The 14,481-nt window shown below is 49.7% G+C and overlaps 2 protein-coding genes across 7 annotated transcripts in view; one reads left to right on the top strand and one right to left on the bottom strand.

The window, feature by feature from the left end:
• The window catches only part of Zzef1 (zinc finger ZZ-type and EF-hand domain containing 1), a 116,015-nt gene extending 115,220 nt beyond the window's left edge, over nucleotides 1-795 (bottom strand). The window contains exon 1 of the mRNA XM_013152041.3: nucleotides 304-795. Coding sequence (XP_013007495.2) covers nucleotides 304-657 — 354 coding nt within the window. The 5' untranslated portion in view covers nucleotides 658-795. The remainder of the gene's footprint in view (nucleotides 1-303) is intronic.
• A 166-nt stretch (nucleotides 796-961) lies between these two features.
• LOC100730456 (neuferricin) lies at nucleotides 962-11,613 on the top strand. Of its 6 annotated transcripts, none has more exons than XM_005003538.4 (5): nucleotides 977-1,223; nucleotides 4,238-4,376; nucleotides 6,436-6,576; nucleotides 8,906-9,092; nucleotides 10,828-11,613. In XM_005003538.4, the coding sequence occupies exons 2-5, from the start codon at nucleotides 4,310-4,312 to the stop codon at nucleotides 11,045-11,047; spliced, it is 615 nt and encodes a 204-aa protein (XP_005003595.1). In that variant the 5' UTR covers nucleotides 977-1,223; nucleotides 4,238-4,309; the 3' UTR covers nucleotides 11,048-11,613. The 6 variants fall into 6 exon arrangements, with proteins under 6 accessions (XP_003469559.1, XP_005003595.1, XP_013007496.1 ...); XM_063251010.1 differs by lacking the exon at nucleotides 977-1,223 and adding an exon at nucleotides 1,295-1,443; XM_003469511.5 differs by lacking the exon at nucleotides 4,238-4,376 and having other exon boundaries at nucleotides 962-1,443.
• The last annotated feature ends 2,868 nt before the right edge of the window (nucleotides 11,614-14,481 follow it).

Here is a 14,481-nt window from a genome sequence, read left to right as displayed (position 1 = left end):
GATCCAGCTTCAACCCAAAAATGTGTGAACTATAATACGGAAAGACATTTCGGCTTCTTCAACTCTTCAGATCAATGACAGCTTAAACTGGGCTTTCCATATCTGTAATGAAGGCCAGAGAAGGCGCCCAGAGTGAACAGGTTAGGCGCACCTCAAAAGGGTTCCGGCAGCCCCATACTTGTATTTTAAGCAGCTGTGGACCCTGTAGGTTCCTAAGGCCGGTTTTTCCAAAACTGCCCACCTCTTAACGCCCTTGGAGGCGACCGACCCGTCCCCACCCCGCCGTCGCCAGTCGGCCCTAACCTCCTCAAACTGCTCGCCCGAACAGCCAGCTCCGCGAGCCTCCAGCAGCTCCCGGAACTGCTCCAGAGTGACGGACTCTTCGCCGCGGCCCAGCCTCTCCTCCAGCCAGCGCAACAGCGCGCCGTGGTGCCTCGATACCAGCGACTCGCAAGGCGGGGCGGGCCGCAAAGCAGCCGCTGCCTCTCGCAGCCTGGCGGGTTCCAGCAGTGCGGCGGCGGGCGGCAGCGCGGGGGCCACAGGGCCCGAGCCGGGGGTCATGCCCGAGTCCGCGGCCCAGTCCTGGTGTGGGCTCCAGCCCTCGCCCCCAGTGGCTGCTGCTTCGTCTTCACTGCTGTTACTCGGAGCGTTCCCCATGGGTCCTCCGTCTTGAGCGCAGGGGCTCCGCAGCCGCCGCTGCCGCCTGCCAACCTCGACCTGTCAACCTCAGACAGCACCCAGCGGGCGGGGACAGGGAGGAGACGACGGCGGCAGGAGTGGCTTCCGGTTTCCTGATCGTCAAGTGAGGACTGCTGTCGCAATGGCACCGTCAAGCGTACTCTACCAGTTTACGACACCTAGAGGAGGACTACCACAGCAAAGGGTGGAATCCAGATTTCCGAGAGAACCGTCTGTCCTGACATTACGTCATCCTGCAACCTGCCTTGCCGCCATTTTTGTTGGGGGCGGGTAAAACTGTAAGAGACTGTCACTGTTGTCGCTTTCTCCGCATTCCCCCACGTTCCCCACCTATGCTGAAAAAGCATGAGAAAGAGTCGGAGCCTGGGAGCGAGCTTTGCGCCGAAGATGTTGAGCGAGTCGCTTCGATGACGTCACAGCCGGCGCCTCTGCCATCTTAGTTACGGGCAGAGAGGCGGCAACTTTGGAGGTGGAACGTGGATGTGGTTGGCTCCATGCAGAGACCCTGCAGGCGTGGACTCTTGGTGAGCCTGGCCGTGGCAGCTGCGGCCGTGGTAGCAGCACGGCTGATGGGCTGGGGTGGCTTTTCTGCGGGCCTTCGCCTTTTCCTGCCCGAGGAGCTGGCCCGCTACCGCGGCGGCGCAGGGGACCCGGGCCTCTACTTGGCGTTACTCGGCCGTGTCTACGACGTGTCCTCTGGTCGGAGGCACTACGAGCCTGGGGCCCACTATAGCGGCTTCGCAGGTATAGAAGAGAGTTCAGGCCTTGCCCTCCTGCGCGGTCTGTGGCCGCCTGCGCAGCTTCGTGCTTTCCTTTATTCCTCTGTTTCCCCGCCCTCCACATTTGTCCTGCTCTCTTGGCCGACTGGACTCGATTTCACCACCCTGTGGTGTCCGGCCGGGCGGGACTTTGGCCAGCTGTGTTCAACTTGTACCCCGCTGTCCACTGCTTTCCGTGACCTTTGCTTGAGCCACGCGTCCTGTGTCTCGCAGCCCCTTACCTAAATTCGAGAGCCCGGGGAACATCGTGCGGGACTTACTGGCGGCCTTCAGGACACAGCAGCGGGACCCTCCCCGCCCTCACAGGTCCCCTAGTTTCAGCCACCACTGTGACCATACCCAGACACCGTTCCTGCTAGCCCAGATTTTCCCTGCAAAAGGCGGCTGGCTTGTGTTGTTCTGACGTCCACTGCAAATGCACTCGTGTGCCTTTAGAAACAGACTAAGGTGAGAGCAGAGGAAAAGGGTCCGGTCACCTTTACAGCCCTCTAATGAGAAACACGATGCAGGCCTGGCCCAGCGACTGAAGGCTGAGGCAGGAGGATTGCTTGACACTAGAAGGCCAGCACAGTGAGACCCTTCCTGCCCCCCAAAACTGAACGGCAAAGCCAGCCTAAAGCATACATGTTAGGCCTGAAGCAATTTTAGTTTTTTTCTAGCATTCCCATTTTACACCTGAGGGAATTAAAAGGTATGATTTGCATAAAGCTTTCATAGCTAAGCACTGACAGGTGCAGAACCACCAGCCTAGTTCTACATGTTGCCTTTCCAGATGAAAACATTGACCACCTACAGATGAAAACAAAGTGGCTGTGCCTGTGTGTGTGTATGTGTGTGTGTGTGTAGAAAGCCTAAGGTCAGTCATGAGGCTGATACTAAACAAGCATTTTCTACTTTATGTTCTCTTGGCAGATCTGGAAAGCTGCCTCTGGCATTTAAATACAATTCACCCCCTTCCCTCTAAGCTACTTAAACTGTCCAGCAGGACAAGGGACTAAAAGAGGCTTCCTGTGAGTTAAAATCCCAGCTGGACTGGAACCAAGGTTTTTTTTTTTTTGACCTATGGGTTGAAGGCATTTTTGGTGCATTGCCCTGCTGTACGCTAGGGCAGCTGTGTGGATGTGTGCACGGATGTGGGCATAAACCCTCCCATTTATGGGGTGCTATCCAGTGTGCTGTCCTGTCTGCTGAGATCCTGTGTGTCAGATTTTCATTAAACATCTGTTTATTGACCACTGCCATGTGTCCTATGTTGTGCCAGGTGCTGAGAAGTAAGAAGTGCCTCTAGGAGTGTTCATTTATTCATTCATTTGTTCATTCAGTCCATTCAGTCATTTTTCTTTTTTTGTCTTTTTCTTTTTTATCGGTACCGGGGATTGAACTCATGACCACACACTTGCAAGGCCAGCGCTAATGCCGCTGAGCTAAATCCCCAGCTCCATTCAGTCATTTTTCAAAAATTGCTTTTTGTGTGTGGTACTAGGGATTGTACTCAGGACCTTGTACGTGCCAAGCAAGTGCTGTAATATTGAGATACTGTGAACCCACGCACTTTATGGGGCTTAGGTTCTTAAAAGCACCTGCAAATTGTGAAAAACCGCACATTTCAGATACGCCTATAAATGCCTGTTTTTATATGTTAAACCCTAAATATCTTATGATTCCCACAGTTACGTAATTTAATACCATATCATGTAATCCTTTTTTTTTTTTTTTTGGTACTGGGGATCAAACTCACAACCTTGTGCTTGCCACACAGGCACTTATGCTGCTGAGCTAAATCCCTGGCTTTAATATCGTATCAATAAAGCCTTAGGAGGTATGGAGCACTTTGGCACATTTTTGGGATCTTAGGGTGATAAGAAGAGCAAGAAAAAAAAGAAGAACACTCTGGATATAGAAGCTGTTATGATGTGGGAACGAAGGGGTGAAGGGTTGGAGAAGATAAGAACACTCCAGATATAAAAGCTGTTATGATGTAGGAACGAAGGGGTGGAGATGGGTCAGCAGGCAGCAGCCGGCAGCAGGAAGGAGGACTCCATAAGGCTCTCCAGTTGGCTACCTGCAAGCCTCCTGCCAAAATACAGTTGCGGAGGATATTTGCAGTTTCCACAAAATTGCCGGGTTCCCACAAACAATTATTAGTTAGGTTATAAATAGGTAATAAACAATTACTAGTCAAGGAAAAATCCAAGAACAACTGAGGCCAGGAACTCTAAACCACAACTTTGAGGAGGTATGCTACCCATGTTCAGGCTTTAAGTATTTTTTACATTCTGAGACCAGGGCTCACTATGTTGCCCGTACTGGCTTTGAATCTGAAGTTCTTACAGGAGTAGGGTGCCGTGATGCTCAGATGCTTTTGATGAAAAACAATTCATGGAAAATCTGCTTTTTTTAAAGATGGAATCTTGCTGTATACTGCAGATTGGCCTTGAAAGCAATTGTCATGCCTCAGCCTGGTGATTTGCCCTTTTAAAGTGTGCAGTTTGGTAGGCTTTAAAAAATATAATCAGAAACTTGTGTAAATACCAGGACTAGCCGCAGAATATTATGACCTAAAAAAGAAACTATCTAATAGCAGTCTCAGTCTGACAAGTCGTCCTGTGTGCTTTCTACTCCTAGACCTTTCCCTGTTGTGGGCATTCCATGTAAATGGCCTGATATGTGGAGCCTTTTTTGTCTAGGGTTTCTTTTTCTTCACATAAGGTTCATCCATAGCGCTTCCATGTGTCATTCCTTTTCTTTTTTTAAAACAGGATTTCACTATGCTGTCCTGACTGGCCTTGCACTGGCAGGCTTCCTGCCTTAGTTTCTCAGATGCTGAGGGTATGGGCATATGCCACCACGCCCAGTACCTCATGCCTTTTGATGGCCACTTTATATCCCACTGTACAGGTAAACCGTATCTCATTTGTATTTCTGTTCGTGAACCTTAGGGTTACTTCTGCTTTTCACGTATTACAGACAATGCTGCTATAAATGTTTGTGTGTAGGATTTTCTGTGAAAGTGTTTTTAGCTCTCCTGGATACATACCTAGAAGTGGAACTGCTGAGTCATGGTAACTCTGTGTTAAACTTCTTGGTAAACTGCCAGACTCTCTTCTAAAGTGGCTGTACCATCGGATACTCATTCCCACGAGGAATATAGTACCAGCTTTAATTCTGCCACATGCATCCTCCCCAAAAGTCTTTAATTTCTTTTTTATTTTAGTAGATTTTAAGTAATATTTCATTGTGGCCTTGATTACTTGTATTTTAGCATTAACCTAATGATGCTAAGCATTTTTGATGAATTTCTCGAGTGCTTGCATATTTTCTATGCAGAAATGTCTTTTTATTTTGACTTTTTTTTTTTTTTTTTTTTTGAGGCAAGATCATGCTGTGTAGTCCAGGATGGCCTTGAACTCACTGTGTATACCAGACTGACCTCAAACTGGCAAAGACCCCCCTCCCTCTGCCTCCCAAGCATTGGGATTACAGGCATACACCACTATTCCTGGCACCTTGATCACATTCTTTAATGTGCAGAAGTCTTAGATTTGGTCAGGTACAGCTTTCTTGTTTTTCCCTTGTTTCTGCTTTTGAATGTTGTCCAACCAAAATCACAAAGAATCATACTTCTTTTATTATTTATTTATTTATATAGATATTTGTGAGATAGGATCTCACTGTGTAGCTCTTTAACTCACCATGTGGTCCAGGCAGGTCTCTAATTCAAGGCAGTCCTTCTGTTTCAGCCCCTGAGGGCTGGAAATACAGGCACATGCCATCACATCTGAGTATACCTGTTTTCTTTAAGAGTTTTATAGTTTTAGCTGAAATATTCAGGTCTTCTATGTATGTTGAGTTCATTTTTATGTGTGACATGAGATAGGGTCCAATTTCATTCCTTTGAATGTGGCTTTTCTATTTCCCAGCATTTGTAGGAAAAGCTTCCTTCATTAAATTGACTTAGCACCTTCTTAAAAATCAGCTGGCTGTAAATGCATGGATTTCATTCAGTGAGTACTGACTGGGAATTTACTAAAGGTCAGGTACTATACCAGACACTAGGGAATCAACAGGAAATGATTTAGTGTCTTTTTTTTTTTCCTGATAAAACTTAACAGACTAGCCAGATGCAGTGGCTCATACTTGTAATTAGGAGACTGAGGTAGAAAGATCTCAAATCTGAACCCAGCCTGGGCAACTTGGTGAAATCTCTCAAAGTTAAAAGCAAAAAAAAGACTAAATGTGAGGCCAGTCTGGACTGAACTAGTGGCTGGCATTCACAGACAGGGACACCAGAGGGGACGCGGGCTTCTCGGGCTTTGCTGCTGATGGCCGTTACCCACTGTGGACATTCTGAACTTGCCACCTCTGTGAGACAGCTGAGTGATACAGACATATGGTGCTCAGGAAAAGTCTGAACCAACACAGCTTTGGTGACTTGGCACAAAGGGGAGATTTGAAACCTCAAGAGTGGATACGGCTGTCAAGAGTGGCTGTGGTCAGTAACTGAGCCCTGAAGCTGGTAGACACTGAGGAGCTGGTGAAGGAGGAGGAGGCCTAGAGTGAAGGGTCCTGGGAGCCACAGGCAGCAGGCAGCTATGCCAAGTGCTGCTGAAAGAAGATGACAGAAGCCAGAGTTGTGCATTCCAGGTCCAGGAGCACCTGGCACAGGGAAGGGGAGGCTACAGTTCCCTGGGGCTGAGGTGGTCAGGAGCTCTTTTTCAGAAAATAGATTTTTCAAACATTTTTGTAATACTGGGAATTGAATCCAAGAAATTCCATCCCCAATTTTTTCACTTTGAGATGTGTTCTTGTTAAGTTTTCCAGGGTGGCCTCAAACTTGTTACCCTCTTGCTTCAGCCTCCTGAGCAGCTGGGGTTACAGGCAGGGGCCACCATGCCCAGCTAGAAAACACACCCTTGGGTTGGTACCGCTGAGTCTGCTGTGACCTTCTCTTCTGCAGGCCGAGATGCGTCCAGGGCATTCGTGACCGGAGACTTCTCGGATGCAGGCCTGGTAGATGATGTCGCTGACCTGTCCTCCTCTGAGATGCTGACCCTTCAAACCTGGCTTTCATTTTATGAGAAGAATTACGTGTGTGTCGGTAGGTGTTCTATAGGTCATTCCCAAGGTTTCACATGATTGTCTGGCAACTTGTTTCAAGGAACCAAGACTAGGGATCTCCTTCAAGGTTCATATCTGGGATCTAGGGCCGGGAGGTGCTTGCCTGTCATGTGTGAGTCCCGGGTTTGATCCCAAGGGCCACAAACCCCCTACCCCACCCCACTGCAAATAAAAATCTGAAAATTAGCCCTGGAGTTTTCACATTAAATCCCGTTAGTGAGCCCCGGGCGGCAATGGACAGGATGCCTGTTTCCCTCATGGTCAGCCTTGGGAGAGGATTATCAAGCCCTTTGCCTTGGCCTTAGGTGCCTAAAGCCAGTAGCTGCCCACACCACCCCTGAATAGTGCACCCCAAGAGTGTGGCTGCCTTGTCTCAGTGTCTCACTTTGATACATGTGACTTCAGCACACAGTGTAGAAGGTCGGAAGCCTAAACTGATGTGTAGCTTGGATAATTCCATATATATATACATATACATGTATGTATATATTTGAGACCTGTTCTCACTGTATAGTTCAGGCTGGCCTTAAACTCTTCAACTTATGTGTAGCTCAGGCTGGCCTCAAATGGGCAGCAATTCTTCTGTCTCACCCTCCTGACCATTGGGATTATAGGTGTGCACCACTGCACCCAGCCAAACATATTTAGAGATAGGATTTTGCTGTGTTCTAGGCTAGTCTTGAACTCACAATTGTCCTCCAGCCTCAGCCTCCAGAGTGCTATAATTGAAGATATAGCCACCATGCTAGGCTATTTCTTACTTATTTCTTAATTTATTTAGGTTTTTTGAGAGAAGATCTCACTGGGTCTCAGGCTGGACTTGAACTCATTGTGTAGCCCAGACTGGGCTCAAATTCACAGTGTTCCTCCTGCCTCAGCCTCCCAAGTGGTGGGATTATAGGTGTGTGCCACCACATCCAGCTTTTCCTCTGCTTCTGATGCCTCTGGCCATCTGCTCTGTTGGGTTGCCTTTTCTGAGACCAGTAGTATTTTTACTAATTCCTCTCTTCCCTCCATTCCAACTGCCAAGGCTTTTCTCATGCGGTCTAAGTCTAAAGCTTGTGCCTTTCCATTTCTAATCCCCACCTCGTTGTCACTGTCCTTTGCATTCTAACCTGTGGCATGGGCTTCATTTTCCCTTGTCTGCCACACACTGTTCCTGAGCCCACAACCATGTCTTCCATGAGGGAGCTGATATCTGGCCAGTTGACTGACTGTACTGGAGAAGGCCCAGGTCTTCCTTTTTCCCATGAAGTTGCCAAGTATCAGTTGAAACATTGCTGGTTCATAAAGAAAACTTCACATCAAACGATGAGAGTGTGCAAAGGGGCCCTAGGCCAATCCTGTGCCAATTCGGGAGGCTGACTGGAAGGGTCCTCGTGCGGTTAGACAGGTGGGCTTGCCAAGCCGGGCCAGTGTGTGGTGTGTGGAGAATCAAGTGCTTGGCAATGCCTGAGAAGGGGTTTAGTTACACCCAGGGTATGTTTGAATGTTTGTGTTTGGTGAATTGTGGTCCTGGGCCTCGGGGCCAAAACACAGGCATACCCCTTACCAGCGTCACAGACTCCCAAATCAGTCTCCCAGCCTCTCTCCTACAAATATGAGAACAGTCGTTTTTCAGAGGTTTGCTGTAAGGGTTAAAGTGTTGCTGAAGGCCCAGTACAGTGCCTGTATTGAGTAAGTGCTTGGAAGAAGATGACATATTTAAATGAGGCGAAACAATTTGGCATTGGGAAGAAATGAGCCACAAAAATACAGGAGCCAGGAAGCCTTTTTTTTTTTTTTTTTTTTTTTTTTTTCGTTTTTTTTATTGGTACCAGGGATCGAACTCACGACTGCCTGCCTGCAAGGCAGGCGCTTATGCTGCTGAGCTAAATCCCCAGCCCCAGGAAGCCATTTATTCACACACACTCATGCGCGCCCGAGCACTGCAGAGTCTCAGTGAAGCAAACACAGGGCTCCACCCTCAGGGAGCCAGGGCCAGAGGTAAGAGGATCTGGTCATTTTTGCTGAAGGATTCTATGGCCGCACAGGCTGCTTTTACGTGGAATCATCTGGGGGGGGGGGGTCTGGACAGAAAGCAGCAGTCCCCCGCGCTGGGGTGGGCCTCAGTGTGTGCATGTGCGAGGCCCCAGGTGCCACTCCTCTAGTACAGATCCTCAGTCAGTGAGCACATGGCAGGCTGCTGGGAAGCCTGGAGGTCCAAACTTGTGCGAATCTGGGCCCAACTCCCAACTGCTTCCTGAGCCCAGTGTCCCTTCTTACGGCCTTCCCACTGTCGCTCTGACCTCAGCCTCTGGTCTTTGCAGGAAGGGTGGTAGGAAGGTTCTACGGGGAGGACGGGCTGCCTACCACCGAGCTGACCCGGGTGGAAGCCATGATGGCCAAAGGCGCAGAGGCTAAGAAACAAGCCCAGGAGGAGAGGCGGAAGTTCCCCCCATGCAATGCTGAGTGGAGTGCCACCAAGGGCAGCCGGCTTTGGTGTTCCCAGGAGAGGTGAGCAGACTCCCTTCTGCCCCTCTCCGTCCCCAGGTCAAACCTCTGGGCCATTATTCAGGGAATCCATGAATTACTAACTGGGGAAGTTTTTCAAAATACCTGTAATCTGCGATAGTGTTTGTCACCTTTGGCTGTATGTTAGATGTTATGGGAATTTAAAAATTACTGACCGTTGGCTTTAGCTCAGTGGTGTAAGTGCCTGCCTGACAAGCACGAGGTTGTGAGTTCAGTTCCCAGTACCAAAAAAAAAAAAAAATGTCGACAGTGTCACTTTCCTCCAGACAACTAAATGAAAACACCAGGGTTGAATCTCGTTTTGAGACCTGAATACCATACCCCCCAGCTACTCTGCTCAAGGAAGAACCCTGGTTTGGGAAAGAAGGCAAAAGTCCTGTTTCCTGCTTGCTTCAGCCCGTTCAGCTATCCATGGGCCTGAGTTTCCCATCTCTGTCAGCACAACACTCCCCGCCCCCCGTCCCCTGCATCGGAGGGTCAGGGAGCTGGGCCCGTGGCAGATGCCCACAGGTGGTATTTTAAAAGCATGGCACAGCCCGGATGCTCCAAGAGGTGCAGGTGAGATGGCACAGCCTTTTCATAGAAGGACGAAGTGAGGTAGGCTGGACTGGGACTGAGGATGCCACAGGAACTTTTCAGACAGGCTGGGGAAGCTGAAGATGCAGAAGTTTTTCCTGCTTTAATTATCAGGCCAGCCTGGCTTAAACTTCACCTGGAGTCTCAAATATCCTTTAGCCCTTAAAGGGGCAAAGGAAACCAGAAACTGGACAAACCTGCCAGCCTCAAAGTCAGAGTACTTGCCTAGGCTGTAAGAGGGAAAGGGAAGGTGATACAGGTTAGGATTCACTAGAAAAGCAGTCTTAATATAAAATATATGCATGACTATATTAAAGGTGTTACTAGGTAGACTTATAATAGTTACTTGCAGGACAGGGTGAAAGAATGCACAGTGGTCACTGGTGCGCTGGAGAGCTGGAAGGGCTGGGCTGGAGCTCACGTAGTCCTAGGTGTGTCAGTGTCAGGTTAAAGGGTCAGCGCTGGACGGCTGAAGACACTGGAAACAGACATCCAGAGGCAGTTCCAGACTGGGGCTTCTTCAGAGACACAGAGGGTGGCGTCCTCCTTCCCTTTATTCCATCCAGGAGTTCCAAGCCCTCCAGATGTGGCTCCTGGCTCCCCAGATGGCAGCCTGTGTGCCAGTGGTCCACAGCCACTCTCAGAGCGTTGCTAAGTGGGGTCTTACTCAGTAGACATGTAAGTTCCCATCACAGGAGCCTCAGAGGAAGACTCCAGCTCTCACCGAGGAGGAACCGGGAGGGCTACATCCCCTGTTGCAGTGTCCACCTGTTCTGTTCCTCAGGGAAGCTGATGCACTGTATGGACAAGACCATAGTGAAAGCCACCAGCTTCCGGGAGGCCCAGCTTCCCTCATTTTCCCTCCCTCATTTTCCTTGCCTTAACTCAGGAAGCACGGCGGGGGGGCGCTGTGACAGGTACTGTTGGCTCTGCTGTCAGCCTGGAGACAAGAGCACTGGTGCTGTACAGGGAAGCTGGAGCATAGGTTCAGGCTGGTTACTGCAGGGCCCTGTCTAGGACAACACCATGACAGGAAGTGGCACGGCTTCTCCTTTTCCTATGGCCTGGCTTGCTGCCTCTCTCTTCTCCAGGCAGAATTTTGAGTTAATGATTTTAAGAAGTGCTCTCTTTCTGTCCCCAGTGGAGGTGTAAGCAGAGACTGGATTGGTGTCCCCAGGAAGCTGTATAAGCCCGGGTCCAAGGAGCCCCGCTGCGTGTGTGTGAGAACAACTGGCCCGCCCAGTGACCAGCCCCTGGACAACCCCACACACAGAAACCGTGGGGACCTGGATGACCCCAGCTTGGGAGAATACCCAGGCTGCCCCACTCTGGCAGTCACATGCTCTTTCCCGTTAAGCTAGTGTCCTATTCACTGATAACAGAGAACCCTGTATGGAATTCGAGAGGTCGACATCATGTGCCATGGGTGTCTGCAGGCATGAATGGGGCCCAGACTCCAGGACTCTGGCTGCACCCTGCAAATGGACTTTGCTGTCTATACGGGAGCTCACCCACCTGTTCTGATCCTGCTCCCCCTTGGACACACACATCTTCCTCTGCACCCTCAGGTATTAATGGGCTCAGATACGACCTCCTCAGAAATGACCAGACAATAGGGACGTCTCTGAGCTCCAGCTGCTTCCTTCCCAGACCACAACCCACCTGGCAGGGTATCTGGAGCAGTGGCAAAACAGGACTGCCTCTCTCAGCAGAAAAACACATCACAAGGAGGTGTGCATATTAACAGCACCAGGTAACCCTAAGTCCCCAGCAAACTTGGGGTACCTGACTTTCACAGCCTGTTTTTCCTAAGACTTCCACCCTAAAGCAAACTCAAGTTTATAGTCTGGTGCCCACTGAGTTGATTACAGCTAGCCAATACTGTGAGCAGTAATAATAAAATGGAAAAGATCATCGTGGAAGTGAAGACTTTGCATCTGTGGATCTTGCTAAGTTGCCTAGGCTCACTTTGAACTTTAGATCTTCTTCCTTAGCTACCAAGTAGCTAGAATTCCTGGCATACAGCACTGTACCCCGCAAAAGATTTTTCCTTTTTGACTTTTTGAGACAAGATCTCAGTATGTTAGATCAGGCTGGTCTTGAACGCACTCTAATCCAGGCTACCCTAAACATGCAGTGATCCTCTTGCCTCAGCCTTCCAGGTCCTGGAATTACAGGTGTCACCACCACTTCTGGCCCTAGCAAATTCAGCTCCTAATTCAGTGTGGTTTCCACTCTGCCTCATTTCTGGATGTCTCTACTCTCTGGGGCAGAAAGGGAAAGCAGGAGAGCTTAACAAAGGCCTCGTTCACAGCGTTCAGCAGCCTTCTACTCCGTGTCAACTCTTAAGTTGCCTGGAAAGGGCCACTGTTATGCTCTGCTGTTCTCCAGTGCAAGTTACCAAGGTACTTTACATAAATGCCAGGCATTGTACTGAGGGCAGGGGACAGGGAAGCGTGACTCTCGGCCTCAGGCTCATGGTATGAAGTAAACCAGGTAGGAGCACTTAGGAGGCCATTGTTCGGGTGGTAAATCAGGGGAAGCTGCACAGGAGACTACACAGCATCCCAGACAGAACCAACAAGACCCAGTAACAGGCCAAAGAGCAGTTTATTGCTGGCATCCTTCAAGGACCAGTGTCCATCGAGAGCCAAAAACAAAGTCATTTCCACTTATGTATTGTTACCATCCTACAGAGCAATTCTTTGTTAGGAAGCAGCACAAAGCAAGTTAACGAAAGCCAAAGGCTATGATTAAAGAGAAATCAACAATGATGGGGGGGGGGCTTCAGACAGACCTTTCCAGGTCTGCTGTGCTCTACTGATACTAACTCTGCTAGCCCATACATCTTCGCCGGGAGCTCAGCCACACCGATTCCCACCAGGCAGTTAGCTGCAGTTAGCCAGCACTGTCCAGTTTCACCCAGACGGTGGTCTCCATGCTCAGTGAGGGCCAGTCCAGTGGAGTGCAGATCCTTCCAGAACGAGGCGCTCTTAGTCTGTCCAGCACAGGGTGCTCACCTGTATCTATGTCTCGGGAAGGGCTGGCAGCCTCGGGCACTGCACAGGGCTTTGTTCTTGAGGAACTCTTCAGTTTATGCCAACAGCTTACTGCTTGGTGAAGAAGCTGCCCTCCCCTCGGGCACATGGTTCACAATGGCAGTTTCAGTGCTCAGAGGGCTCTGCCGTGGAAAACTGCTCATTGCCATGGAGAAGTGCCTTCTGCTCCTTCAGGAGCAGTGGCCTGAGCAGAACTTCAGAGGCCGGCCTACTGGTCCCAGAGGCAGCACACAGCTCAAGCTGAAACTGTTAAGATATGCCCGCAGCGCAGGAAAACGCGTGTATCAGACAGCTATGCTGAGGCCGGCCCTGTGCAAGAGTGTTGTTCTCATTTACTCCCCACCAGCCCCGCTCTCAGTCCCATTTTGTGGCTCAGAAGGGCATGAAGATCCCACACCTTTCTTCTACTAGAGGCAGAATTTCTACAGCTGCCGTATTTCTTGTCACAGGCAGCCACCAGCGGTGACTGAAACCACCAGCCAACATGGCCGAACACCCATGAGCAAAGGCTGAACAGCTGCCCCTTCGTCTTGAAGGGAACCCCAACATCTGTTTTATAATTTTGCCATGCGTTTTCTTTAAACTGAGTCAAGAGTGAGGCCATACTAACAGCTCAGCCACTGCACCTCACAGGTGAGGAGCGCTGCCTGACCTGCCACCCGTCCCCAGCCCTTTGCTCTGGGAGAAGCTGGGGGACAGGTTGGGGCAGCAGAGGAGGCATCCCTGGGGACCACAGCATTTCCCCAGAGCCCCTGGATTCTGCTGAGGGGCAGCAGACATTACTGCCATTAGCCCCACCCAGAGAGGCCCAGAGGTTTGTGTATTTGGAAGACAGGAAGGACACACTGCTGATCAAGCAACCCAGTGAGCAAGGAGAGACCTGTCACCTTCATCTGAGAGCTCAGGAAACTAAGGCACAGAAATTAAGCAACTTGCCTGGTTTTATCAGCTAATCAGTGACAAACCAGAACTGACATCCAGCTGGCTCCCAACTATTCCATACCTCATAGCCAGTGACAGGACGGTCAGCACTGCTTGCTTCAAGGAAGGCCATCAGAATGACAGTGCTTAGGGGAGTTAATGGAAACTGATAGTGCCTTTAAGTTTGGGAGAAGCCACTTGAGAAAGATATGTTATTCCAGCTGGAGTGAATTAGGGTTGAGGCAAATAGAAAATGAGTAAAGGATCTTATTAACTCAGGAGGTGTTTTGCTGCTGGGCACGGTAGCAGACATCTATAATCCCAGGAGTTGTGAGACAGAGGCAGGATGATCACCCCAAGTTGATGGCCAACCTGAACTATACGGCAAGACCCTGTCTAAAAAAACAACAAAAAGAGGTGTTTTAAAGGCCAGGTGAGCTACTAACTTTGTACAATTTGTAGAGGAGCTTTATGGAACACTAGGTTTTAAATTAAAACCTTCCTTAGCGCCCTCTGGAATCCAGACAGCAAGCTCGCCACAGATAGCTCCTCTGAGCAGCTCATAAACGCTGCAGTTCTGGAGTGACTTGCAGAGGGTCCTTTGGAGCACTTACACGGGGTGAGAGGGCTGTGACACCACATATCATGGGGCATCAAGGCCTAGGCGGATGGCATAGTAAGTCCAGACAGCTGCTTACTACTAGAAAACAGCTACTTTCTGTTTGCTGTCAACAGTTTGTTTCAGGAGAATGTGGGAATTCAAACTCTACTGGAAGGTAAACAAATTTATTTGCAAATCAAGAGGGTTTTAAAAA

This window comes from Cavia porcellus, unplaced genomic scaffold, assembly GCF_034190915.1.
Source record: "Cavia porcellus strain 051 isolate PalLab524CR breed Dunkin Hartley unplaced genomic scaffold, mCavPor4.1 scaffold_6, whole genome shotgun sequence".
Lineage (NCBI taxonomy): Eukaryota > Metazoa > Chordata > Mammalia > Rodentia > Caviidae > Cavia > Cavia porcellus.
The sequence above is the reverse complement of the archived record's forward strand: the minus strand, read 5'-3'. Positions and strand labels throughout refer to the sequence as shown.